The sequence below is a fragment of the Tachyglossus aculeatus genome, chromosome 3 (assembly GCF_015852505.1).
Source record: "Tachyglossus aculeatus isolate mTacAcu1 chromosome 3, mTacAcu1.pri, whole genome shotgun sequence".
In the NCBI taxonomy this organism is placed as follows: Eukaryota; Metazoa; Chordata; class Mammalia; order Monotremata; family Tachyglossidae; genus Tachyglossus; species Tachyglossus aculeatus.
Window position 1 is genome coordinate 26,954,743 of NC_052068.1, and position 26,874 is coordinate 26,981,616.

At 45.2% G+C, this 26,874-nt stretch overlaps 1 protein-coding gene and 1 non-coding gene across 3 annotated transcripts in view; one reads left to right on the top strand and one right to left on the bottom strand.

Moving 5' to 3' along the window:
- ADK (adenosine kinase) overlaps window positions 1-26,874 on the top strand; it is a 580,063-nt gene that overhangs the window by 88,815 nt on the left and 464,374 nt on the right. For both annotated transcript variants that reach the window (XM_038744078.1, XM_038744079.1), the window contains exon 3: window positions 10,047-10,100. In XM_038744078.1, coding sequence (XP_038600006.1) covers window positions 10,047-10,100 — 54 coding nt within the window. The remainder of the gene's footprint in view (window positions 1-10,046; window positions 10,101-26,874) is intronic.
- Window positions 596-732, bottom strand: LOC119926355. Its single transcript, XR_005450240.1, has one exon. It is a non-coding gene; the product is annotated as a small nucleolar RNA SNORA7 (small nucleolar RNA).

Consider the following 26,874-nt stretch of genomic DNA (forward strand, 5'->3'; position numbering starts at 1 on the left):
TCCCCTCACCACTGTACAGGCCCTGTGCAGTTGGGATGGAGGTGAAACCTGCTGTTGGTAAATCAATCATTCGTATTTATTGCGCACATAGTGTATGCAGATAACTGAATTGAACACTTGGGAGGATTCATTAATATTGAATTACTATTGATCCCTGCCTTCAAGGAACTTATAATCCAGTGGGGACACAGACATTAAAATAAATTAGAGCTAGGGGAAGCAGCAGAGTGTAAAGATCTGTACACAAGTGGGACTTGGGGTTGGGAAGCAAAATGTTTGAAGGGGACATTCCCAAGTGCCTTGGTAGTGCAAAATGGAGGGCCAATCAGTTGATCAGTCCTATTTATTGAGCATCTATTGTGTGCAGTCTTGTCTTTTGCTGTCGAGTCGTTTCCAACGCTTAGCGACACCAGGGACACATCTATCCCCCAATGCCCCGTTCTCCATCTGCAATCGTTCTGGTGGTGTATTCATAGAGTTTCCTTGGTAGAAATCCAGAAGTGGTTTACCATTGCCGCCTTCCAGGCAGTAAACTCGTGTCCCCATCCTCGACTCTCCAAAACTCACCCACGCTGGGCAGCAACAGCAAGGGAGAGAGTCGAGCAGATTGCCTTCCACTCGCTGCCACTGCCCAAGCTAGGAATGGAATGGATAGGCCTCTGCTTGACTCTCCCTCCCGTAGCTAAGACTGGTAGAGTACTGGAAACTCTCCAGGTGTGACCCTGAGAGGGGTGTTATGTGCAGAGCACTGTCCTAAGTGCTTGGGAGAGTACAACATAACAGAGTTGGTAGACATGTGCCCTGCCTGCCCCAGGCTTACAGTCTAGAGGGAAGGGGTGGGGAATAGGGTGGGGAAATGAGAGGTTAATCAAACTTTTTGGTGGAGATATGACGTTAGTAGGGCTTGGAAGGTGGGGAGAGCGGTGGTCTGTCAGGCATGAAAGCGGGAGGGAGTTGTGGGCCAGAGGGAAGATGTAAGCAAGGGGACGACAGCGAGAGGTGAGATTGAGGTAAACTAGTCGGTTGGTGTTAGTGGAGTGAAGCTAAGTAGTAGGGAGAGAGAGCTGATTGAGGGCTTTAAATCTAGTGGTAAGTAGTCATTACAACCAGTATGGATGAATTATTTTCTTGATCCCGTAGTTTAATCATAATCTTTTTTTGATAATCCTTCTATATTTCAATCTAAAGTGGAAAGGGTGACCTTTGCCAAAACACATTAATGTGCTTCAGTGTAGTGATTAGCGTGCTTTTACTTTGTCCAGTTTTCATAATCTTGCTTTAATCAGTGTTTTGTTCTTGATTTCCAAAGCCCTCTTAATCTGTTTCAATAATTGATAGCTGCTTAGCGGTCTGAATTTCTCCATAAGTGGCAGTCAGGGAATCTGAAGGACCCCTCATTCATTCTGCCCTCTCACTCAGTCTGCTCTCTCCCTCTTACCTTACCTTGCTAATTTCCTACTTCCACTCGCACACTTCACTTCTCTAACACTGACCTACTGTCTGTACCTCGATTTCATCTGTCTCACTGCTGACCCCTTGTCCACATCCTCCCTATGGCCTGGAACTTCCTCCCTCTTTATATACGACAGTCCACTACTCTCCCCAACTTAAATCCTCCCCAAATCACATCTTTTATGTCACGAGCTCCCAGCTTGTACCAACCAGGACTCCCCTGTACCCGGGGAGCCTCAGTGACACAAAGAGTGTCGAACCACACCACCAACCACCAAAGTTACTGTGGAAAGTCTTTTACTTAGTGTTACCAGTGTGCAAGGAAGTGACACATGCACACTCTCACTCACTCCACTCCAAGGGTCCAGTACCAGTCTGCTGGTCAAGGGAGTCTGTTCTGCCCATCCTGTTGCGGAGTTCCTGGCAACATGGACCGCTGACACTGCAAGCCTCCTCCGAACACTGCTTCCTCCTATTGCTGCCTTCTTCTGCTTCTCCTGCTTTCTTTTCTCCTCACCATTCAAAGCAACCACCTTTTGTCCACCTTAGGTGTCACAGCTGTGGCTCTACATGGCAGTGATTGATTGATCCAGGCCCAATACTGGGTAGGGCAGGGAGAGAAGGCCATTACTTCCTCCATGCTCCACCCACCATGGACTGGAAACCACCCGTCCTCAAGTAGAGCCCATCAGTGCCTTCGCGAGTCTCTTCCTTGTTGTTGTTCACAGGATCACAGACAGTCACTAATAAGGCAGTTTGTTGTGGGCCTTCCTTGACTAAGCCTTCATTTCTCCCATTCACTGTCCCTTCTGCCTCATGCATGAACTTGAATCATAATAATAATAATAATAACAATAATTTTGGTATTTGTTAAGCGCTTACTCTGTGCTAAGCACTGTTTTAATCGCTGGGGGAAATACAAGGTAATCAGGTTGTCCCACATGGGGCTCACAGTCTTAATACCCGTTTTACAGATGAGGGAACTGAGGCACAGAGAAGTGAAGTGACTTGCCCAAAGTCACACAACTCACAAGAGGCAGGGCCGTGATTAGAACCCATGACTTCTGACTCCCAAGCCCGGGCTCTTTCCACTGAGCCATGCCGCTTTTCTAAGCTCTTGATAGTTACCCCACTGCCTCTCAACCCCATAGCACTTTATGTACCTATCCTTATACCCCCACGTCCCCATTCTGTGATGTATTTTAAATGTCCCTCCATTCATTCAGTTGTATTTATTGAGCGCTTACTGTGTGCAGAGAACTGTACTAAGCACTTGGGAAGTACAAGTCAGCAACATATAGAGACGGTCCCTACCCAAAAACGGGCTCACAGTCTAGAAGGGAGAGACAGACAACAAAACAAAACATGTAGACGGGTGTCAAAACCATCAGAATAAATAGAATTATAGCTATATGCACATCATTAATAAAATAAGTAGAGTAGTAAATATGTACAAGTAAAATTGAGTAATATATCTGTACAAATATATACAAGTGCTGTGGGGAGGGGAAGGAGGTAGGGCGGGGAGGGATGGGGAGGAGGAGAGGAAAAAGGGGGCTCCGTCTGGGAAGGGATCAATCAATCAATCAATCAATCGTATTTATTGAGCGCTTACTATGTGCAGAGCACTGTACTAAGCGCTTGGGAAGCACAAATTGGCAACGTATAGAGACAGTCCCTACCCAACAGTGGGCTCACAGTTTAAAAGGGGGAGACAGAGAACAAAACCAAGCATACTAACAAAATAAAATAAATAGAATAGATACGTACAAATAAAATAAATAGAGTAATAAATATGTACAAACATATATACATATATACAGGTGCTGTGGGGAAGGGAAGGAGGTAAGGTGGGGGGGATGGAGAGGGGGACGAGGGGGAGAGGAAGGAAGGGGCTCAGTCTGGGAAGGCCTCTTGGAGGAGGTGAGCTCTGTCGGGCTTTGAAGGGAGGAAGAGAGCTAGTTTAGACTGTAAGCTCGTTGTGGGCAGGGAACGTTTCTACCAACTCTGTTGCTTTGTACTCTCCCAAGTGAGAACTGCTTAGTACCATATTCTGCCCACAATAAGTGCTCCATAAACACCACTGATGATGATGATCTCTCCCTCTAGGCTGTAAGCTCCTTGTGGGCAGGGGAGATGTCTACCAACTCTCCTCTCCTCTCCCAAGTGCTTAGTAAAGTGCTCTGAACACAGTATTCACTCAATAAGTACCATGGTTTGATTCGTTCCTCCTTCTTTGGATATATTACTAAGAAATTCATCTGCCTGGAATAGTTTGGTCAGAGATGGCCATCCTGGCCCAGTTTCTTGCTGCCATCTCCACCCACTCCAATACTCTGAAATACATATTTGTTGCCACATCCACCCTCAACTGTCTCAACAGTTGAGGGTGGATGGGGAGTGCCATGGGGAGTGCTCTGAATGCCAAGCGCTAGCCAACTCACCCAGCACGCAGTCTCTCCCTTGGGTGCAAAGGCCTTGATGTAGGGGAAGACTGTTGATGCGTCAGTGAATTAGTGGTATTCACTGTGCGCTTACTGTGGGCAGAGCACTATACCAAGTGCTTGGGAACATATAGAAAGTGAGTAGACATCATCCCTACCTACAAAGCCCTTACTGTTTACAGATCATATGATGGGGAAGTCTCTTCAAGGTCTATATTCAGGTAAATCGAATTAGCCTTTTTCTTCTGAAATGTTCACAATTCTCTGAAATGTTCACAATTCTCTGAAAGTCTAAAACTTATTTTCCTCTTATGCAAACTCTCCTATAATGTTTTACCGAATGGCCCAAGTAACCGATTAACCAGAGAAGATTGAGAATTTTCAGATTTGCAAAGAGTCTCTTTTCCCCGCTCCACCCTGGGCTCTGGCTCTTGGCTTCTTCCCAAGCTGATCTTCTAATGGTAACTCACTCATGGTCCTCCCATCTCTAACTTTCCACCCGCATAAACCTCTCCCCTACTCATTCATCAAGCCACACATTCATTCATTCAGTTGTATTTATTGAGCACTTACTGTGTGCAGTGCACTGTACTAAGCGCTTGGGAAAGTACAATACAGCAACAAAGAGTGGCAATCCTTGCTCACAACAAACGCACAGTTAGAGCTCACAGTCTTTCTCCCACTTTCCAAGCCTTCCTTAAAGGCTGCTCTTTGAATCACTCAGCCATTCAGTGGTATTTATTATTATTATCATTATTATTAATAATAATAATAACAATAATAACAATAATGGTATTTGTTAAGTGCTTACTATGTTCCAAGCACTGTTCTAAGCACTGGGCGGGATACAAGGCAATCAGGTTGTCCCACGTGGGGCTCACAGTCTTAATCCCCATTTTGCAGATGGGGGAACTGAGGCACAGAGAAGTGAAGTGACTTGCCCAAAGTCACACAGCTGACAAATGGCAGAGCCAGGATTAGACGCCATGACCTGTGACTCCCAAGCCCGTGATTTTTCCGCCGAGCCATGCTGCTTCTCTATAGAGTGCTGATTGTGCGCAGAACACTGTACTAAGCGGTTAGGAGGGTAGAATATAACAGAGTTGGTAGACCCATTCCCTGCCCACCCCAAGTTTACAGTCTTTCCACGAGACATTTCTTGTTTAATCCGTACCTCCCAGATCATCTCTTCCCGCCTTCAAAGCCTTATTGTAGGCACATCTCCTCCAAGAGGGTTTTCCTGAATAAGCCCTCCTTTCCTTGTCTCCCATTCCCTTTTGCATCGCCCTGACTTGCTCCCTTTATTCACCCCCCCCATCCCAGCCCCACAGCACTCATGATATCTATTGATATCTGTCTCTCTCCCCTTCTAGAATGTAAGCTCATCGTGAGCCGGGAATATGCCTGTTTATTGTTGTACTCTCCCAAACGCTAGAAGCAGCGTGCCTCAGTGGAAAGAGCACGGGCTTTGGAGTCAGAGGTCATGGGTTCAAACCGTCTCATATGTTGCCAATTTGTACTTCCCAAGCGCTTAGTACAGTGCTGTGCACACAGTAAGCGCTCAATAAATACGATTGAATGAATGAATTCCGCCTCTGCCACTTGTCAACTGTGTGACTTCGGGCAAATCACTTACCTTTTCTGGGCCTTTCTGGAGCTTTTGGTGTTTATCATTTGTATCAAAGCTCTTTTTCTTTTACATTAAGTAGATATGGAATGCATGTTTGCTCATTACCCTCATGAGATTGAAAGATCCCTCAAAGCAGGGACGCCACTTCTGACTTGGGTGGTTCGTTTTCCAATCCGTACACATTAGGCTTTAAAAGCGAGAGATGATGATTACTTACACTGGGAACCCCATGCGGGACAGGGACTCTGTTCAACTGGGTATCCTCCCCAGTGCTTGGTACATAGTAAAGGCTTAATAAGTAGCATAGTAACGTTGAGCAGCAAGTTTCTTTGGGTGAGACTTAGAATCGCTTCAAGAGGCCTGATTTCAGTGGAGGAACCTACACACTGCAAAAATCTCCCCCTGCTATTACAAAGCAGTTCAGCACACTTTGCATTGCTTGTTCTGCTCCTCCTCCTCCGGACCTCCTTTAGCTCTGTGATTACAGTCATTAAATTAAAAAAAAAAAATCCCTGGTCCTACCACTTGTGCAAAACAGAGTTTCCGAGAATCTCTTCTGGGATTTTAAAAGCTCTACCTGAGTCACTGCATTTGCTGTGTTTTACACTTAATGGAGCCTCTTTTATTTTGAAAAGTACCAGTTCGGAATTTTTCCAAATGTCTTTCATTTTTCTATTGGCAATAGTATCACCAAAATTAGCTTTAGAAGTATCTCTAGTAATTGGAAGCAGCAAATGACCTTTGGAAGGGGAAACTGAGTTATTGTACAGTTTACATAAAAATCAGAAGTACAGAAACTCTTGGTATTCAAGTGGAGTCTTCCAGATTCTGGGTATTTCAGAAAGATCCTGAATGTCCTGCTTAATGATAATGATAATATTCATAATAATAATTATGGTATTTGTTACGCTCTTGCTATGTGCCAAGCACTGTTCTAAGCACTGGGGAAGATACAGGGTAATCAGGTTGTCCCACGTGGGTCTCACAGTCTTAATCCCCATTTTACAGATGAGGTAACAGAGGCACAGAGAAATTAAGTGGCTTGCCCAAGGTCACACAGCAGACAAGTGGCGGAGCCTGGAGTAGAACGCATGTCCTATGACTCCCAAGCTCATGCTCTTTCCAGTAATAGTAGTAATGTCATTTGTTGAGTGCTTACTATGTGTCAGGCACTGTACTGAACTCTGGGATTGACAACAATAATAATAATGATGGCATTTATTAAGTGCTTACTATGTGCAAGGCACTGTTCTAAGCGCTGGGGAGGTTACAAGGTGATCAAGCACCTGGTACAGTGCCTGGCACATAGAAAATGGTTAACAAATACCACAGAAAATGAAATGAAGCCAAAAAGGAAACAAACCAACCAACTAGAGAAACTTTGTGTGGTAGAGCTGTATGGTGGCTGAAAATGTGGCTTTTCTGGCTCTGGCCCCACCCCATCTAAGTAGGACTCTATAATTGTCTAGAATTGTTGTGATGGAGTTCAGTGCAAAGCACTTCTGGACAAGAATTCACAAAGTTCGCTTGGGGCCGGCTCCTGCGGCTCACAAGTAGCTGTCCCTGTGGATTGAGGAAGCTTCAAGAGCCTTGGGTTTTCTCCCATCTTTCCGCGAGTCTTCATACCCTGTTTAAGAGATGATGCTTTAGGACCTCAGCCAGGCCTGTGCTTTATCCGCTATTTCACACTACTTCTCTATTCTGTACTCTTTTTAAGGGGGATGGGGGGGATGTTGTCTACTTGCTCTATTATCACTTAGCACTTTTATCACAAGAGGGTATCACCGACACAAGCTGGCTAGGCCAGAAACTGAATATGATCCCCATATCAACTCACGACTCATGTTTATAAAGTTGAGTGAACAGTACGTTTTCTTTTAAGTTGCAGCTTTGACATTAAACTCTCAGTTCTACTTCGTCCAAGGCACGACGACCCTCCTGTTAGTTTTCTACTTCTGTGCACTTGGTGTTCCCTTCTATACTGTAAGCTTGTTGTGGGCAGGAAATGGGTCTACCAACTCTGTTACATCGTACTCTCCCAAGTGCTTACTACAGTGTTCCACACACAGATGGTCAATAAATAGCATTGATTGAGCAAATGATGGATTACCCACTGTTTGAGAGCTCACTAGTGGTGCAACAAAAGACATTTTCCGTTCTCCTCTGTTCAAGAGCCTCCATTAAGACACCCCCAGGACAAACCCTGACTTGGGGCGGACCGGGCTGGACCTGGGCTGTGATTTCCCACGATCCCTCCATGCTTGTTTTGGGGCACTGAGGGGTGGGAAGGGAGCCGGGCCGCTGCTGCCCAGAGTATTGTGTTCCTGACTGTGCAAGTTGCCTTGGGTAGCTAAGGCTTTGGCTTGGCAGGTATGACACTTCTACTTGAGATCATGGTCACCTTCAGCTTCTTGACACGGTCCTCTGGAAGTCAGAAGATCTCAATCCATCAGTCGTATTTATTGGGCGCTTACTCCATGCAGAGCACTGTACTAAACTCTTGTGTGAGGACAATATAACAGACACATTCCCTACCCACAACAGGCTTACAGTCTAGGGGGGCAGGGGAACTGGGTTTTAATCCCACCTCTGCCACTTGTCTATGAGGTGACCTTGGACAAGTCACTTCTGTGTGGCTCTGTTACCTCATCTGTAAAATTGGGATTAAGTCCTACTCCCTGTTTCCTAGACCGTGAACCCCCTGTTGGACAGGGACTGTGTCCAACCTGATTTTCTTGTGTTTACTCCAGTGCTTACTACAATGCTTGGCCCGCAGTAAGCGCTTAACAAGGCTCACTTAAAAAAACCCCAAAAAGTTCCTGGCACCTAGCAATACAGGTGGTACTTTCATGCAATACTAGACAGTTTTATCATACTTTGGTTTAGAAAAATTGGCAGATTTAACTAAACTTCATTCTGTATCATTCTCCCTTGCTGATCTCCCTGCTTATTGTCTCTCCCCGCTTCAGTCCGTATTTCACGCTGCCATTCAGATCATGTTTCTGCAGAACCTTTCAGGGCATGTTTCCCTGCTACTCAGGAACCTTCAGTGGTTGCCCATCCACCTCCTCATCAAGCAAAAACTCCTTACTTTAAAGCACTCGATCACTTTGCCCCCTCCTACCTTACCTTGCTGCTCTCTTACTACAACTCAGCCCGCACAATTTGCTCCTGTAATGCCTACCTATTCACTGTGCCTCATTCTTGTCGATTTCACTGCCAGCCTCTCGCCCACATCAATCAATCAATCAGTCAATCAATCAATCGTATTTATCGAGCGCTTACTGTGTGCAGAGCACTGTACTAAGCGCTTGGGAAGTACAAGTCGACACATCCTGTCTCTGGCCTGGAATGCCCTTCGTCCTCTTATGTGACAGGTGATCACTTATCCCCACCTTCAAAGCCATATTGAAAGCACATCTCCTCCATGAGGCCTTCCGTGACTAAGCCCCCATTCCCTCTTCTCCCACTCCCTTCCGCCTCACACTTGGATTTGCACCCTTTATTCACCCCTTCATTCATTCATTCAATCGTATCTATTGAGCGCTGACTGTGTGCAGAGCACTATACTAAGCGCTTGGAAAGTACAATTTGGCAACAGAGGCAGTCCCTACCCAACAATGGGCTCACAGTCTAGAAGGGGGTGACAGATAACAAAACAAGTAGACAGTCAGTCTACAAGCAGACCCTTCCCTAGTCCCACGGCGCTTATGTACAATATGTGCATTTTCTTTCCTTGTATTAATGTCTGTCTTCCCGTGACTGTAAGCTTGTTGTGGACAGGGAACGTGTCTACATCTCGGTTGTGTTGAACTCCCAAGCGCATAGTACAGTGCTCTGAACACAGTTCACCCTCAAGACTGTACGCTTGGCGTGGGCAGGGAATGTGTGTGTTTATTGGTGTAATATACTCTCCCAAGCACTTAGTACAGTGCTCTGCATGCAGTAAGCGCCCAATAAATTGACCGACTGACAGCAAGCGCTCGCCCAGTAAATATGATTGATTAATTGATTGACCTGTGATGATGGGGTGGGGGGGGACTACCAGAAATGCCTTCTTTTCCAAGCCTGGGAAGAGGTCCCATTTCTAACCCAAGAGTCCCCTTTGCTAGTTGCAGCCTCATTTTTTGCACTGGAAGGAGATATTTTTAGTCTACTTCCAACTCAATAGAAGGGACGACAAAGAAGGCAAAGGAGGCTGAACTGATTGTGGACCTTGGAGACCATGTTTCAGATATTTGAAAATTCAGCTGGAAATCAATTGCACCCTTCTGGGATTGCATATGAGTGAATTGAGTAGATTAAGGAATTACTCTTTAGAAGAAAAGTGTGAAGTTAAAAAAAATCCTCACACTGTCCTCCTTAGTTTATCAAGTTGAGTGATACTGATTGGCTTCCTGTGTAATTCTGTTGATTCTCCCATAAAACTGTGACCGAGCATACTTTCCTGGGGTGGGCGAGTTTACAAAAAATCTGAAATTATTCTTTGTGTGACCGAACATTCTTTTCTCATCCTCCAGGTATGGCCTGAAGCCCAATGATCAAATTTTGGCTGAGGACAAACACAAGGAACTGTAAGTGATTTCTTTTACAGAATACTCGGTCTTTTCAATCTGTGTAAGGAATAATCACTTCTTTGACGTCATTGTGGTGGGAATAGGGTGGGCAGGGAATGCGTCTGTTATATCGTTAGGTCGTACTCTCCCAAGATGTTAGTCGAGTGCCCTGCACACAGTAAGCACTCAATAAATGTGATTGATTAATAAGAATGTGTGGTATTTATTAAACGCTTATTATGTGCCAGGTGCTATACGAGGTGCTAGGCTGGGGGGTTACAAGCAAATTGTATTGGACACAGTCCCTGTCCCACATGGGGCTCACAGTCTTAATCATGTGATCATCATCAGCATCATCATCATCATCAATCGTATTTATTGAATGCTTACTATGTGCAGAGCACTGTACTAAGCGCTTGGGAAGTACAAATTGGCAACATATAGAGACAGTCCCTACCCAACAGTGGGCTCACAGTCTAAAAGGGGGAGACAGAGAACAAAACCAAACATACTAACAAAATAAAATAAATAGAATAGATATGTACAAATAAATAAATAAATAAATAGAGTAAAAAAATATGTACAAACATATATACATATATACAGGTGCTGTGGGGAAGGGAAGGAGGTAAGATGGGGGGGATGGAGAGGGGGACGAGGGGGAAAGGAAGGAAGGGGCTCAGTCTGGGAAGGCCTCCTGGAGGAGGTGAGCTCTCAGGAGGTGATCATCGTCTAGGCAGGGCCTAAGTAAGACCCATATGTTCAACCGAGGATCCCGTCCCGACCCTGGCCCCAGGGATGGGCTGTAGAGTCAGCGGGCACATATGATGGAGGGAGTGAGCCTGGACAGCGATGCCTCCTGGCAGAAGCCCAGATTGTCGTGCTTGCCCCCCTCCCCCCCACCATTCTTCACCCCTCCACAGTCTCCCCCAGGCTCCCTCCAGAGCTTGTCCTCTGACCAGGAATGGGGGAGGTGAGCCTGAGGGAATCCTCCAGACCCACTTCATCCACTGACTCTTCTGGAGGGCATTTAGGCCCCTCTTTGGGGCTAGTCATTCATTCATTCAATCATTTAATCATATATATTGAGCGATTGCTGTGTGCAGAGCACTGTACTAGGCACATAGTCATCCCCACGTTTGCCCCCAGCTGGGAAGGAACCACTTTCAAGGGCGGCATCTTCTTTAAGAGGCAGCCCCTGGGGCTGCCTGGGGTTGGGGCAGAGAGCAGGCCATCTTATCACTTGGCCTGTGCTTGGCTGGACGATGGCTGGGGGTACAGGGATGGCAAAGCCAGGGTCACCCCAGGGCAGCATTTGTGGGCCGGAGTTGAACTCCGAAGCCATGGCCCCGTACGGTCTCCTCCCCGTTTCTTCAGTCGTCGTCCCCCTGCCCTTCACCGATAGAGAAATTTTAAATGGCCGTGGCTAAGGCCAGTCGCCGATGGGGACTGGAGGTTGGTTCCGGTGTTATCCCCCCCTCTCTGACCATGGGCAGAAAGGTCTGGTCTGTGAGCCATCTTTGGAATGCCCCAAGGAGACTCAACGTTGGTAGCATTCGGTGACGCCTGATTATCTTGTGAAGGAGTGGCGGCAGTAGGGTCAATCGGCACACCTCTGGGGGATGATGATGGCATTTGGTAAGCATTTGCTACATGCTGTACTAAGCACTGGGATAGGTACAGGATTGTCAGGTTGAACACAGTCTCTGTCCCCCTTGGACCTCACAGTCTAAGTGGGAGGGAGAATAATACTGACAATAATAATTGTGGTATTTGTTAAGCTCTTACTATATGCCAGGCAAAGTACTAAGTGCTGGGGTGGAAACAAGCAAATCGGGTTGGACCCAGTCCCTGTCCCATGTGGGGCTCACAGTCTCCATCCCCATTTTACAGATGAGGTGACTGAGGCCCAGAGAAGTGAAGTAACTTGCCCAAGGTCACACAGCAGATAAGCGGCAGAGCCGGGATGAGGACCCATGACCTGAATCCCAGGCCCATGCTCGATCCACTAAGCCATGCTACTAATGAATCCCCATTTTGCAGATGAGCCACAGGGAAGTTAAGTGCCCAAGGTCACACAGCTGGCAAGTGGCAAAGCCCCCAAGCTCCAATCTGGGATTGTAGCCCGATAGCCTCAGTGTGCAACTAGCCCTACCGATAAGAGAATTTTCCTTAACATAAGATTGGTAATCATGGTTTTTAAAGTAGCACTATGATTGAAGTGCAATAAACCTCCTTATTTCACTGTAGTTGTGTCTTGCGACTGCTGTAATTGCGTCAGCTGAATCATTGGGTTGTTGGGAAATTACGGGGTGAGATTCTTGAGGTTTTCATCGTGGATTTTGGGGCTACAGGGGGATCAGGCTCCCTTTGGGTTGCCCTTCCCAATCCCTGCAAGGGTAGGAGAAGGCACACTGCTTTATCTTGGTGCTCTCATACTCTGACTGGGAGAAGACAAGTTTTCTAACTTCAGCCCATCTCGTGCCTGAATCTGGGGTTTGGAAGGGAACCTGTTCCAAACCACCTAATGTCGGTTCAAATCCCTACATTGCTAGGGAATTCAGGTTAATTTTTCTGTATTGTAATTTGGTGAACTAGCATCTTTTTGTCAAGAACATGGTTTATCATTATTGGGTGTCACTATCAATCAGTCAGTCATGTTTATTGAGTGCTTACTGTGTGCAGCTAAGCACTTGGGAAAGTACAATACAGCAGAGTTGGTAGACAGGTTCCCTGCCCACAAAAGGCTTACACTAAATTCAAAATTTGTGAATTTTTGACCCTCACGTCTCCTTTTTACCTTCTTTATTCCCGTCAAGTAAAGAAAATTTTATCTACACAGTGGTTACCATAAATTAAGCTGTAAGGAGTCATGTAGAAGTGATAATAATGATAATCATAGTAATGGTATTTGTTAAGCGCTTACCATGTGCCAGGCACTGTTCTAAACACTGGGGTAGATGCAAAGTAATCGGGTTGGACACAGTCCCTGTCCCACAGAGGGCTCACAGTCTTAATCCCCATTTTACAGATGAGGGCACTGAGGCACAGAGAAGCGAAGTGACTTGCCCAAGGTCACAGACAGCAAGACAACTGGTGGGAACCAGGATTAGAACCCAGGTCCTTCTCTCCCAGGACTGTGCTCTTATCCACAAGACCAGGCTGCCTTTCAAAGTAGGTCAGAGGTGGTAGAAGAAAAGGAAGGCTGGGGGACGGAAAGCCAAGACACAAAGATGCGCACCCCAGTACTGTATTTTAATTTCTTTTTGCAGTTTAGAATTTTAGATTGTTTACTGATTCATACTTAACCCTTCTTAGTTTAAATGATTGATCAATCAAAGTATAGGAATGGATGCCCCTGTTTCCAAAGGCCCACAGTATGCATACTCCCGAGGTACTACATGATGCTGTGTGACCTGGGGCAAGTCACTTCACCTCTCTGTGCCTCAGTTACCTATTCTGTAAAACGGGGATAAGAGTGTGAACCCCATGTAGGACAGGGACTGTGTCCAACTGATCAATAAATATGATTGAATGAATGAATGAATCTAACTTGTGTCTACCCCAGTACATAGAACTGTGCTTGGCATATAGTAAGCGCTTAAGTGCCACAATTATTATTATTATTATTTTAAATTGATGATGTGGCCAGGATCTATGAGCCCTCTTGACATTCCATCCAGTCCCCTCCTCCTCCTCTTGCTTTGAACCTTTCCCTCCATCCCCTGGGCCGAGCAGTTTTTCATTCACCCACAGCCCGGATTTAGCCTCCCCCTTCTCTCTTCCTCTCTTCCCTCATGCTCCATTACCATACGGTATTTTTAAAGCCGTTTTGGCCTAGGTGGACGATACAATCAATTGTATTTACTGAGCACTTACTGTGTGCAGAGCACTGTGCTAAGCGGCTGGGAGAGTACAGTACACGAGAGTTGGTAGACAAGTTCCCTGCCCACTATGAGCTCCCAGTCTCCTGCCCAAACCTGCGGGGAGCTCTCTTCAAAATCTCCACTCATCCATTCTCATGTTTATTGAGCGCTTATTGTGAGCAGAGCACTGTACTAAGCTCTTGGGAAAGTACAATACAGCACTAAAGTGAGGCAGTCTCTGCCCACAATGAGCTCACAGTCTGTGCGGTCCTCATCATCTTCCTATTAAGGCTGGGAATGTGTTGACCAACTCTGGTAAATTGAACTCTCCCGATCTCTTAGCACAGTGCTGTGCTCCAGGTAAGCGCTCAGTAACTGCCATTGATTGATAAATTGGTTTTCCTGCTTCTGGCCACTTTCTTCAGGGGTTCCTCCAACGACAGAGGAATGTTTCTACCAATGCTAGTGTATTGTACTCTCCCAATCATTAGTACAGTGCTCTGCACACAGTAAGTGCTCAGTAAATACCATTGGTTGATTAATTAATCGACAAAGTTGTTGAGCTAGGTCTGAATTGACTAAGTGATAAGGGCGTTTATAAATGATTAAATAATATGAAGTGCCTGCATATGTACTGTTCTGGGTCAGATGCTGTGCTAAACAAGTGAAGACATTGTGTGTGTGTGTGTGTGTGTGTGTGTGTGTGTATTCGAGAAGCAGCGTGGCTCAGTGGAAAGAGCACGGGCTTTGAGTCAAGAGGTCGTGGGTTCAAATCCTGCTCCGCCACTTGTCTGCTGTGTGACTTTGGGCAAGTCACTTAACTTCTCTGGGCCTCAGTTCCCTCATCTGTAAAATGGGGATGAAGACTGTGAGCCCCACGTGGGACAACCTGATTACCTTGTATCTACCACAGCGCTTAGAACAGTGCTTTGCACATAGTAAGCGCTTAACAAATACCAACATTATTATTATTATTATTCAAGTGCATGCACGTATATACAAGTGTGCGCACATATGCACAAACAAGCTAATTAGCTGCGAATTATTGGAACCTTTTATCTGGGCCATCATGGCATTAGGATGTGGAAATTGGACTTTGTTGAGCTCATGTCTAGACATTAACATTCTTCCTGTTAGTTCAGTGAGGTAGAAACTTTACTGATGCTTTTAATTTCATCTTTATTGATGTACATTTTCAGGTAGATTTCAGTAAGATTGTTAAAGGAAGAGTAGCTTAATCAGCAGTCAGCAAGCATAAATCCCCCATTAAAGTTTTAGTAACTTAGTTTGCAGACTGAAAATCGTCTTCCTTATTCACAGAGAAAAGGTAAGTTTAAGAGTTTATGGATCTGAAAAGAGAAACAGGAAATAAAGAAAAATATGTTGGGTTTAAAAAAAAAACACAGGATAAGCCCAAGTGACTGCAAAGTTTCTGAACAAAGCGTTCTTGTTTTGTTCCATGCCAGCCACCCACAGATATAGAAGAAATGAGTATGTTTGTTAGTTTTTTAGGAACATGAGTAAGGTTGTATGAACTCTGAATCACCAGTGGTTTTGGGTAAAGGAAACTCAAAGTCAAAATATACTTAGTACATAAATACATGAAGGAATACTGTGACCAATTCAACCGGTCATGAGTTCTTTCCAAAGCATCCATAAGAATAAATGTCCCTCTTAAAGAGCCCAGCATGGTTGGTGTTGGTGCCAAAACACTATAACATAATCAATCAATCAATCATTGGTATTTATTGAACACTTACTGTGTACAGAACACTACTAAAGTCTTGGGATAGAAAGCCCAGCATGGTTGGTGTTGGTGCCAAAACACTGTAACATAATCAATCAATCAATCAATCAGTGGTATTTATTGAACACTTACTGTGTACAGAACACTACTGAAGTCTTGGGATAGAAAGCCCAGCATGGTTGATGTTGGTGCCAAAACACTGTAACATAATCAATCAATCAATCAGTGGTATTTATTGAACACTTACTGTGTACAGAACACTACTAAAGTCTTGGGATAGTGCAATACAACAGAATTAGCAGACACGTTCCCTGACCATAACGAGTTTACAATCTAAAGGGGTGAGAGGTAGTATTATGTAAGTAGACACTGGACTAATGACCCCTTTAAATGACTGGCCCTGTGGCCGCAGAAAGACAGGAAAGGAGACTGTAATGGCAACATCAGCTTTGGAGAGAGGACAGTGGCCAAAGAGCTGGCCTAGGGGATCTTGGGGAAGGCTAAGGATAGCCAGTGAGACATTTATACAACTAGTGCAGTTTCTGCACTCATTGAGCGGCTAATGTTTTTGCTGTGGTCACATCGAAAAGCCTGGTATTTGTTAATTCTTTCACAATATTTTGTCAAATGTTTACCATGTACCAGGCAATGTACTAAGCGGTGAGGTAGACACAAGATAATCAGGTTGGACATAGTCCCTGTCCCACAGGAGACTAGTGAAGTGATTGATCCAAGACCACACAGCAGACAAGCGGGAGTGGTGAGCTCCTCACCCTGGGCTTCAAGGCTGTCCATCCCCTCGCCCCCTCCTACCTCACCTCCCTTCTCTCCTTCTGCAGCCCAGCCCACACCCTCCGCTCCTCCGCCGCTAATCTCCTCACCATACCTCGCTCTCGCCTGTCCCGCCATCGACCCCCGGCCCACGTCATCCCCCGGGCCTGGAATGCCCTCCCTCTGCCCATCCGCCAAGCTAGCTCTCTTCCTCCCTTCAAGGCCCTGCTGAGAGCTCACCTCCTCCAGGAGGCCTTCCCAGACTGAGCCCCTTCCTTCCTCTCCCCCTCGTCCCCCTCTCCATCCCCCCATCTTACCTCCTTCCCTTCCCCACAGCACCTGTATATATGTATATATGTTTGTACATATTTATTACTCTATTTATTTATTTGTTTTATTTGTACATATCTATTCTATTTATTTTATTTTGTTGGTATGTTTGATTTTGTTCTCTGTCTCCCCCTTTTAGACTGTGAGCCCACTGTTGGGTAGGGACTGTCTCTATATGTTGCCAATTTGTACTTCCCAAGCGCTTAGTACAGTGCTCTGCACATAGTAAGCGCTCAATAAATACGATTGATGATGATGATGTTTAGAATCCAGATCCTCTGACTCCCAAGCCTGTTCTCTTTCCACTAGACAACACTGCTTCTTTGTTCAATACCAAATTCGGGTTTGGAAGCAACAACAATAATAATAGTAGAGAAGTAGCGGGGCTCAGTGGAATACCAAATTCAGATTTGGAAGCAACAACAGTAATAATAGTAGAGAAGTAGCGTGGCTCAGTGGACAGAGCCCGGGCTTTGGAGTCAGAGGTCGTGGGTTTGAATCCCGGCTCCGCCACATGTCTGCTGTGTGACCCTGGGCAAGTCGCTTAACTTCTCGGAGCCTCAGTTACCTCATCTGTAAAAGGGGGATGAAGACTGTGAGCCCCCCGTGGGACAACCTGATCACCTTGTATCCCCCCAGCGCTTAGAACAGTGCTTTGCACATAGTAAGCACTTAACAAATGCTGTTATTATTATTAATAATAATTGTGATATTTTTAATCAATCAATCGTATTTATTGAGCGCTTACTGTGTGCAGAGCACTGTACTAAGCGCTTGGGAAGTACAAGTTGGCAACATATAGAGACAGTCCCTACCCAACAGTGGGCTCACAGTCTATTTTTAAGTGTTTATTATGTACCTGGCACTGTTTTAAGTGCTGAGTTAGATAGGAGCTAATCGGGTTGGAAACTGTCCCTGTCCCACATAGGGCTCACAGTCTTAATCCCCATTTTACAGGTGAGATCACTGAGGCGCAGACAAATGAGGTGACTTGCCCGAGGTCACACAACAGACAAGTGGCAGAGCTGGAATTAGAACCCAGGTCCTTCCTACTCCCAGGCCTGGGCTCTATCCACTAGGCCACACTGCATGTTACCTGCCGTTCTTTGTCTTGTCGTATTCCGGCGAGTCATCTCCGACCCATAGCGACACCACGGACACATCTCTCCCAGAAAGTCCCACCTCCATCTGCAATCATTCTGGTAGTGTATCCATAGAGTTTTCTTGGTAAAAGTAAGGAAGTGTTTTACCATTCCCTCCTTCCAAGCAGTAAAGTTGTCTCCACCCTTGACTCTCTCCCACACCACTGCTGCCCAGCACATGTGAGTTTTGACTTGTAGCAGATTGCTTGTAGCAGCATGCATACTTCATGCTGCTGCCCGGATTATCTTTGTCCAGAAACGCTCTGGGCATATTACTCCCCTCCTCAAAAATCTCCAGTGGCTACCAATCAATCTGCGCACCAGGCAGAAACTCCTCACCCTGGGCTTCAAGGCTGTCCATCACCTCGCCCCCTCCTACCTCACCTCCCTTCTCTCCTTCTACTGCCCAGCCCGCACCCTCCGCTCCTCCACCGCTAATCTCCTCACTGTACCTCGTTCTCGCCTGTCCCGCCGTCGACCCCCGGCCCACGTCATCCCCCGGGCCTGGAATGACCTCCCTCTCCCCCTCCGCCAAGCTAGCTCTCTTCCTCCCTTCAAGGCCCTGTTGAGAGCTCACCTCCTCCAGGAGGCCTTCCCAGACTGAGCCCCTTCCCTCCTCTCCCCCTCGTCCCCCTCTCCATCCCCCCATCTTACCTCCTTCCCTTCCCCACAGCACCTGTATATATGTATATATGGTTGTACATATTTATTACTCTATTTATTTATTTATTTATTTTACTTGTACATTTCTATCCTATTTATTTTATTTTGTTGGTATGTTTGGTTCTGTTCTCTGTCTCCCCCTTTTAGACTGTGAGCCCACTGTTGGGTAGGGACTGTCTCTATGTGTTGCCAATTTGTACTTCCCAAGCGCTTAGTACAGTGCTCTGCACATAGTAAGCACTCAATAAATACGATTAATTGATTGATTGATTTCCGCTCGCTAGCCCCTGCCCAAGCTAGGAATGTGTAGGCCTCTGCTTCCCTCTCCCTCCCACAGTCAAGGCTCCTAGAGTCCTGGAAACTCTCCAGGTTCGACCCTGAGAGGGTCCTACCAACTCTACTGAAGCTTAACTCCCGAAATCAAGTATATTCATTCAGTCATATTTATTAATGATGGCATTTATTAAGTGCTTACTATGTGCAAAGCACTGTTCTAAGCGCTGGGGTAGATACAAGATAATCGAGTTGTCCCACGTGGGGCTCACAGACTTAGTCCCCATTTTCCAGATGAGGGAACTGAGGCCCAGAGAAGTGAAGTGACTTGCCCAAAGTCACACAGCTGAGAAGTGGCGGAGCTGGGATTCGAACCCATGACCTCTGACTCCAAAGCCCGGGCTCTTTCCACTGAGCCACGCTGCTTCAATAAATACGGTTGAATGAATGCCCTATTCAATGCTCAATGCTTATTGAGCGCTTACTGTGTGCAGAGCGCTTGGGAAGTACAAGTATATAGAGAAAGCGGACTATCACAGCTGAGAGCAAAGCATTCATTCATTCAATCGTATTTATTGAGCGCTTACTGTGTGCAGAGCACTGTACTAAGCGCTTGGGAAGTACAAGTTGGCAACATAGAGACGGTCCCTACCCGGCAACGGGCTCACAGTCTAGAAGCATGCAATTTGACAGCCGAGAAGCTAGTGGTGTGAGTCAGAACAAGGTGTTTTGCATTATAATTCTAATCCTAGAATATGCAGCTATTGGAAAGTATGGAGTAAGAAATCAGTTTTAAAACTGTCACTCCACAAAATGTTTCTGGAAATGGGAGATGTCCGTGGAGGAAAACTAAAAGGGAGCCCTACATTGTGAAATTCTGATTGATAGGTAAGAATCAATCCATTCATTCATTCAGTTGTATTTATTGAGTGCTTACTGTGTGCAGAGCACTGTATTAAGTGCTTGGGCATGTAAAATACAATAAACAGACACATTCCTTACCCATAATGAGCTTACAGTCTAGAGCGGGGGAAACACATCAATGCAAATAAATACATTACAGATATGTGCATGACTGCTGTGGGGCTGGGAGAGGGGAAGAACCAAGGAAGCAGGTCATAGTGAGGCAGAAGGGAGGGGGAGAAGAAGAAAGGAGGGGCTTAGTCTGGGAAGGCCTCTTGGAGGAGGTGTGCCTTCCATAATAAGGCTTTGAAGGTGGGGAGAGTAATTGTCTGATTTGAGGAGGGAGGGCATTCCAGACCAGAGGTAGGAGTGGGCCAGGGGGTGGCAGTGAGATAGGCGAGATTGAGGCACAGTGAGAAGGAATGGTATTTATTGTGCACTTACTGTGTGCAGAACACTGTACTAAGTGCTTGAGAGTGTCCAGTATAAGAGAGTTGGTAGACATGTTCCCTGCCCACAACGAGTTTACAAGTTCTGGAGGAGGGTGTTCTGAGGCCATGCGACAACCTACCCTTCCCAGCAAGGCCCCTCCTGTCCTAGGGAACAGGAGTTGTGCATATAGCTTTAATTCTATTTGTTCTGTCTATTTTGATACCTATCTACATGTTTTGTTTTGTTGTCTGTCTCCCCCTTCTAGACTGTGAGCCCGTTGTTGAGTAGTCTCTATATGTTGCCGACTTGTAATTCCCAAGCGCTTAGTACAGTACTCTGCGCACAGTAAGCGCTCAATAAATAGGATTGAATGAATGAGTAACAGTAGGTGAAGAAGCTACTGGGCTCAGCCTCAGAGATCACACAAAAACCTGCTCTTCTACCGCCAAGGACCGAGAGAAGAAATTGGAGGTGCTCTGTGTCAACACTGAGTCACACTAGTCAATCAGTGGTATATACCGAGTGATTACTGTGTGCGGAGCATTCCCTATACTAAGCGCTTGAGAGAGTACAATAGAGTTGGTAGACACGTATCCTGCCCACAAAGAGCTCATAGTTTAGTGCGGGAGGCAGACGTTAATGTTGATATGTACGTAAGTGCTGTGCGGCTGAAGGTGGGACGGATATAAAATGCCTAAAGGTCATAGATCCATGTGCTGGGACATTGCTTTGTATTCCCAAAATTTCCCAGGACCCAGTCCAAAGGACTGGGGAAAGCTGGGCAACTTTTTCCTCCAGCTCAGCAGTGGAGATGTGGAAAGGCGTGGCTTTCCACAATCTGTTCACTCTCCCACCCCCAGGCCTCATCATGGGTCTCCTGAATAATCAAGCAGTAGTATTGATTGAGAATAATAATAATGATGGCATTTATTAAGCGCTTACTATGTGCAATGCACTGTTCTAAGTGCTGGGAAGGTTACAAGGTGATCAGGTTGTCCCAAGGGGGGCTCACAGTCTTAATCCCCATTTTCCAGATGAGGTAACTGAGGCACAGAGAAGTGAAGTGACTTGCCCAAAGTCACACAGCTGACAGTTGGTGGAGCCGGGATTTGAACCCATGACCTCTGACTCCAAAGCCTGAGCTCTTTCCACTGAGCTACACTGCTTCTCTAACCTACTGGTTACAAAAGAACCTACTGGTACAAAAGTACAATTCTCTGCCCTTGAGGGAATATAACAGAATTAGAAGAAAATCTCTTCCCTCTGGGAGCTTTTTTGGTTGATCATCCAATAACCTTTCCCACCACCTCCGCATTAAAAAGGCATTAAATTAAATTTAATTGATTGATTGATTGATTGATTTAAATATTTGAAATCAGTTTGGACAAAAATTGATGGGTTAAATCTTCCCCAACTATAGAATCGGGGAATGACCAATTAGGGGACTGAATTATTTCAATTAATCAGTGGTATTTATTGAGCACTTACTAGGTACAGAGCTCTCTGCCAAGCACTTGGGAGAGTACGGTATAGGAGAATTAGTTATTCATTCATTCAATCGTATTTATTGAGCGCTTACTGTGTGCAGAGCACTGTACTAAGCGCTTGGGAAGTACAAGTTGGCAACATGTAGAGACGGTCCCTACCCAACAGTGGGCTCACAGGCCCACACTCATGTCAGACTTAAGTTTATGAGATAAAAGCAGCTAATCCAGAGGCAAGATTAAAAGACCACTCTTCCCTACCCCTCAAAGAACTCCATCCTGATGCTATCTAATGCAAAAATTTGGGTATGATTCTTTGTGGTTGTGCATATCCTAAGATGAGCTTTCCTTTTCTCCCCCCCCACATGGCCATTCTTTTCTCCTTACTCTCATACATCTCAGAAAAGGGATAAAATGAAAGCAAGAGGTTGCAATACAAGCCTCATTTTGTTCATATGTCAAAATCCCGTTGCTTTTCCTGTTATTAGCACTATTATCTTAAATGAAGGAAACAAACACCAAGGTAACTAAACTGTCCTGGTCAAAGTGCACAGTTGAGATAGAAAGAGGGGAAGGAGGGAGAGGAAGGGAAACATGTTGGCACAACAAGTTAAAACTTTCGAAATACACAAATCACATGAACAAATGATGCACAAATACGTTTGTACTTGGAAAAGGGGTCACTGCTCCCCAAAGTGTTTCCATTTTCTTAAAAACAAATATTGCCCTTTCATCTTGGTGATGCAGTGAATGCTCAAACCTTTTTGGAACATCTACTCCTGCATTAATCGTCTCTGCCTACAAATTGAGTAAAATACTTTTTGAATGCCCATATGAAAAAGTTATTGAAATGGTTATTAAAAAGTTGAATTCAAAAGGTGACTGCACACTTCACGACAAAGGAGTTTGAGGACCTGGCTTCTAATCTCAGCCCCGTCATCTGTCTGCTGTATGACCTTGGATAAGTGTCACTCAATTTCTCTGTGCCTCAATTTCCTTATCTGTAAAACGGGAATCAACATGTGTTCTCCCTCCTACAACCGTGCCTGACCTAATTTTCTTATATCTGTCTCAGCACTTAGTACAGTGCCTGGCACATGGTTAGCACTTAATCAATACTACTGTTATTCTTATTATTATTATTATTTTAGATTGTGTGTTAATATTATACATTTTGAATAGAACACTATTTGGAAATGTTCTTCCCCCAAAACGTGGTTGTTGGAAGAAAGTTTAACCCATGCACCCAATGTCGGTTAAGGCCTGAGTACTTAATCGACATTTTCAGTGACACAAGTTTCTTTAGGGATAACTCCCGTAGAACAAACTTGAATTTATTGTGGGAAGAATGTTTCCAAAAACTTGAACAACCTGATGACATCACCAATCCCACAACTACCCAAAGCAATACCATATCTGTGCTTGGGAGCTTCTTTCTCTCCCTTCTGTCTCTGCCCCTGCCCTTCTTAGGCTCTGTTCCCATTCCAATCAGTAGTATTTACTGAGCGCTTACTATATGCAGTGCTCTGTACGAAGCGCTTGGGAGACTACAATATGATGCCCACTGATGGACACTCTTCCTGACCACAAGGAGTTTACAGTCTAGTCGGGGAGAAAGACATTGAAATACGTCAACACAGACATGGGAAATGGTAGGGTATGAGCATATATCCATAAGTGCTGTGGGGCTGAGGGTGGAGGGAGGACCTGGGATCTAATCCTGATTGCTAATTGCTTGCTGTGTGATCTTGGGCAAGTCACTTAACCTCTCTGGGTCTCAGTTTCTTCAACTGTAAAATGGTCCTAGGTAGACTGTAAACCCCATGTGGGACAGGGACTGTGTCAAACCTGATTAATTTGTATCTACCCCAGCGCTTAGAACAGTGCTTGAAGCATATAAACTCTTAACAAATGCCATAATAACAATAATCATAGTAATATCAACAGCGTACAGATCCAAGTGCTTAAATGCCACAATAATAATAATAATAACAACAAGTGCTTAAAGGGTACAAATTCAAGGGCATAGGTGATGAAGAAGAGAGCGAATATGGGAAATGGGGACAGAGTCGGGGAAAACCTCTTGGAGAAGATGTCATTTGAGTAGAGTTTCGACTTTGGGGAAAGTGGTTGTCTGTTGGATAACAATTTTAATTGTGGTATTTGTGTGCCAGGCACCGTGGTAAATGCTGGGGTGGATACAAGCAAATTGAGTTGGACACAGTCCCTGTCCCACATGGGGCTCCCAGTCTTGATCCCCATTTTCCCGATGGGGTAACTGAGGCACAGAGAAGTGATTTGCCCAAGGACACAGCAGACTGGTGGTGGAGCTGGGATTAGAACTCATGGCCTCTGACTCAATCAGTCAATCAATCAATCATATTTATTGAGCACCTACTATGTGCAGAGCACTGTACTAAGCGCTTGGGAAGTACAAATTGGCAACACATAGAGACAGTCCCTACCCAACAGTGGGCTCACAGTCTAAAAGGGGGAGACAGAGAACAAAACCAAACATACTAACAAAATAAAATAAATAGAATAGATATGTACAAGTAAAACAAATAGGCGCATGTCTATCTATTTCACCATGCTGCTTCTCCGGGAAGGACGTTAGCAAGGGGGTCAGAAGCGAGACAGATGAGATCGAGGTACAGTGAGTTGGTTGGCTTTAGAAGAGCAAAGTGTGTAGGCTCGGTTGCAAGGAAGAGAACCGTGAGGCAAGTTAAGATGGGGAGAGCTGAATGAGTGCCTTAAAATCATCAGTTGATCAGCGTGGCCCAATGGAAAGGGCACAGGCTTGGGAGTCAGAGGTCATGGGTTCAAATCCCAGCTCTGCCACTTGTCAGCTGCATGACTTTGGGCAAGTCACTTCACTTCTCTGGGCCCCAGTTACCTCATCTGTAAAATGGGGATGAAGACAGCCCCACATGGGACAATCTGATCACCTTGTATCCTCCCCAGCGCTTAGAACAGTGCTTTGCACATAGTAAGCACTTAACAAATGCCACTATTATAATTATTATTGGTAAGGAGTTTCTGTTTGATGCGGAGATGGATAGGCAAGGTTTTTTGATAAGTGGGGCGACATGGGCTGAAAGTATTTTTAGGAAAATGTACTGGAGCATGGAGAGACAGAAGGCAGGGAGGTCAGTGAGGAGGCTGAACCAGGAGTCAAGGATATAATCAATGCTTGGATCAGCATGGGAGCAGTTTAGATGGAGAGGAATTAGAGATGTTGTGAACGTGGAGCTGATAGGATTTGGTAACAGATTAAGTATTATGTATGTCAAAGGAGGGAGATGAGTGGAAGACAATGCCATAGATAAATCACCTTACTAAGTGCATAGTTAAAGTTCCTGAACCATTCTTGATTTCTTCCCCTTCTCCCCCCTCCCCCCACCTTAAATTGTACTTGCTAAACACTTTTTATGTGCTACGCACTGTACTGAGCACTGGGGTAGGTCCAAGACAGTGAGATTGGACACAGTCCCTATCCCACAAGTCTAAATAGGAGTGAGTAGGATTTAATTCCCATTTTAGATATGAGCAGCTGAGGCCCAGAGAACTTGAGTGACTTGCCAAAGGTCACATAGCAGACAAGTTGCGAAGCTGGGATTAGAATACAGGTCCTCTGACTCCCATCTTTCCATTAGGCCATGGTGGTTTCTATTGCAACATTGATTCAATTGTATATATTGAGCACTTACTTTGTGCAGAGCACTGTATTAAGCGCTTGGGAGGTACAAGTTGGCAACATATAGAGACGGTCCCTACCCAGCAATGGGCTCACAGTCTAGAAGGCAGAAGCTGTGGCTGCCATAGAGCCCAGGATTCCTTGCCAATGGGCCTTCAGAGTCTGGCAGGTAAAATCTGTGATCGTGGAACTCCACCCCCACCCCCAAAAAAACCCCATACATACACCCCTCCATCCTCCATTGCAAGGAAAAAAAACCCCGTCTAATTGGAGGGGAGCAGGCAGAAAGAAGCTCAGTTTTTGAACAGTCAGAATTTTGGGAAGGTTGAGCCATTTGAGGTGATGGCTCTCACAGGAGTTGTTCATTGTGGGTGGGGAATGTGTCTACCAACTCTGTTATATTGTACTCTCCCAGGCGCTTAGTACAGTGCTCTGCACTTGCTAAGCACTCAATAAATGCCACTGATTGTGCAAAGCCCAAGAATTAGGCCCTTCCAGAAGTAATATACTGCTACTTTTCTTATTTTGGTAATTGAATTGCCAATCAATAGATTGGTCCCGCTGTTTCTTTTCCAGTGGATCTATAATAATATTATGGTATTTTGTTAAGCAAGCGCTTACTATGTGCCAAGCACTGTACTAAGTGCTGGGGCGGATACAATCAAATTGGGTTGGACACAGTCCCTGTCCCATGTTGGGCTCACAATCCCACTCCCCATTTTAAAGATGGAACTGCGGTCCAGAGAAGTGAAGTGATTTGCTCAAGGTCACACAGCAGACAAGTGGCTTAGAACAGTGCTTGGCATCATCATCATCATCATCAATCGTATTTATTGAGCGCTTACTATGTGCAGAGCACTGTACTAAGCGCTTGGGAAGTACAAATTGGCAACATATAGAGACAGTCCCTACCCAGCAGTGGGCTCACAGTCTAAAAGGGGGAGACAGAGAACAAAACCAAACATACTAACAAAATAAAATAAATAGAATAGATGTGTACAAATAAATTAAATAAATAAATAGAGTTAAAAAAATATGTACAAACATATATACATATATACAGTATACACATAGTATACTATGGCACATAGTAAGCGCTTAATAAATGCTATCATTATTAAGTGGCGGAACTGGGATTAGAATCCATAATCTTCTGATTCCCAGGCCCGGGCATTATAATAATGATGGCATTTGTTAAGCGCTTACTATGTGCAAAGCGCTGTTTTAAGAGCTGACCCACTACACCATGCTGCTGCTTCTCCCCATTTTATGATACTTTGACACTGATCACACTTTTAAATAATGTTTAAATCATTATCTCTGTACATAGTACAACTCTCTGCCCAAAGTGAACCCTCTCCCTTCTGTGTTGCCCTGACTTGCTTCCTTCACTCCCCTGCCCCCTCATCCCCAGCCCTACAGCACTTTTGTACATAGCTGTCATTTCTTTTAATGTCTTACTCCCCCTCTAGACAGTAAGCTCG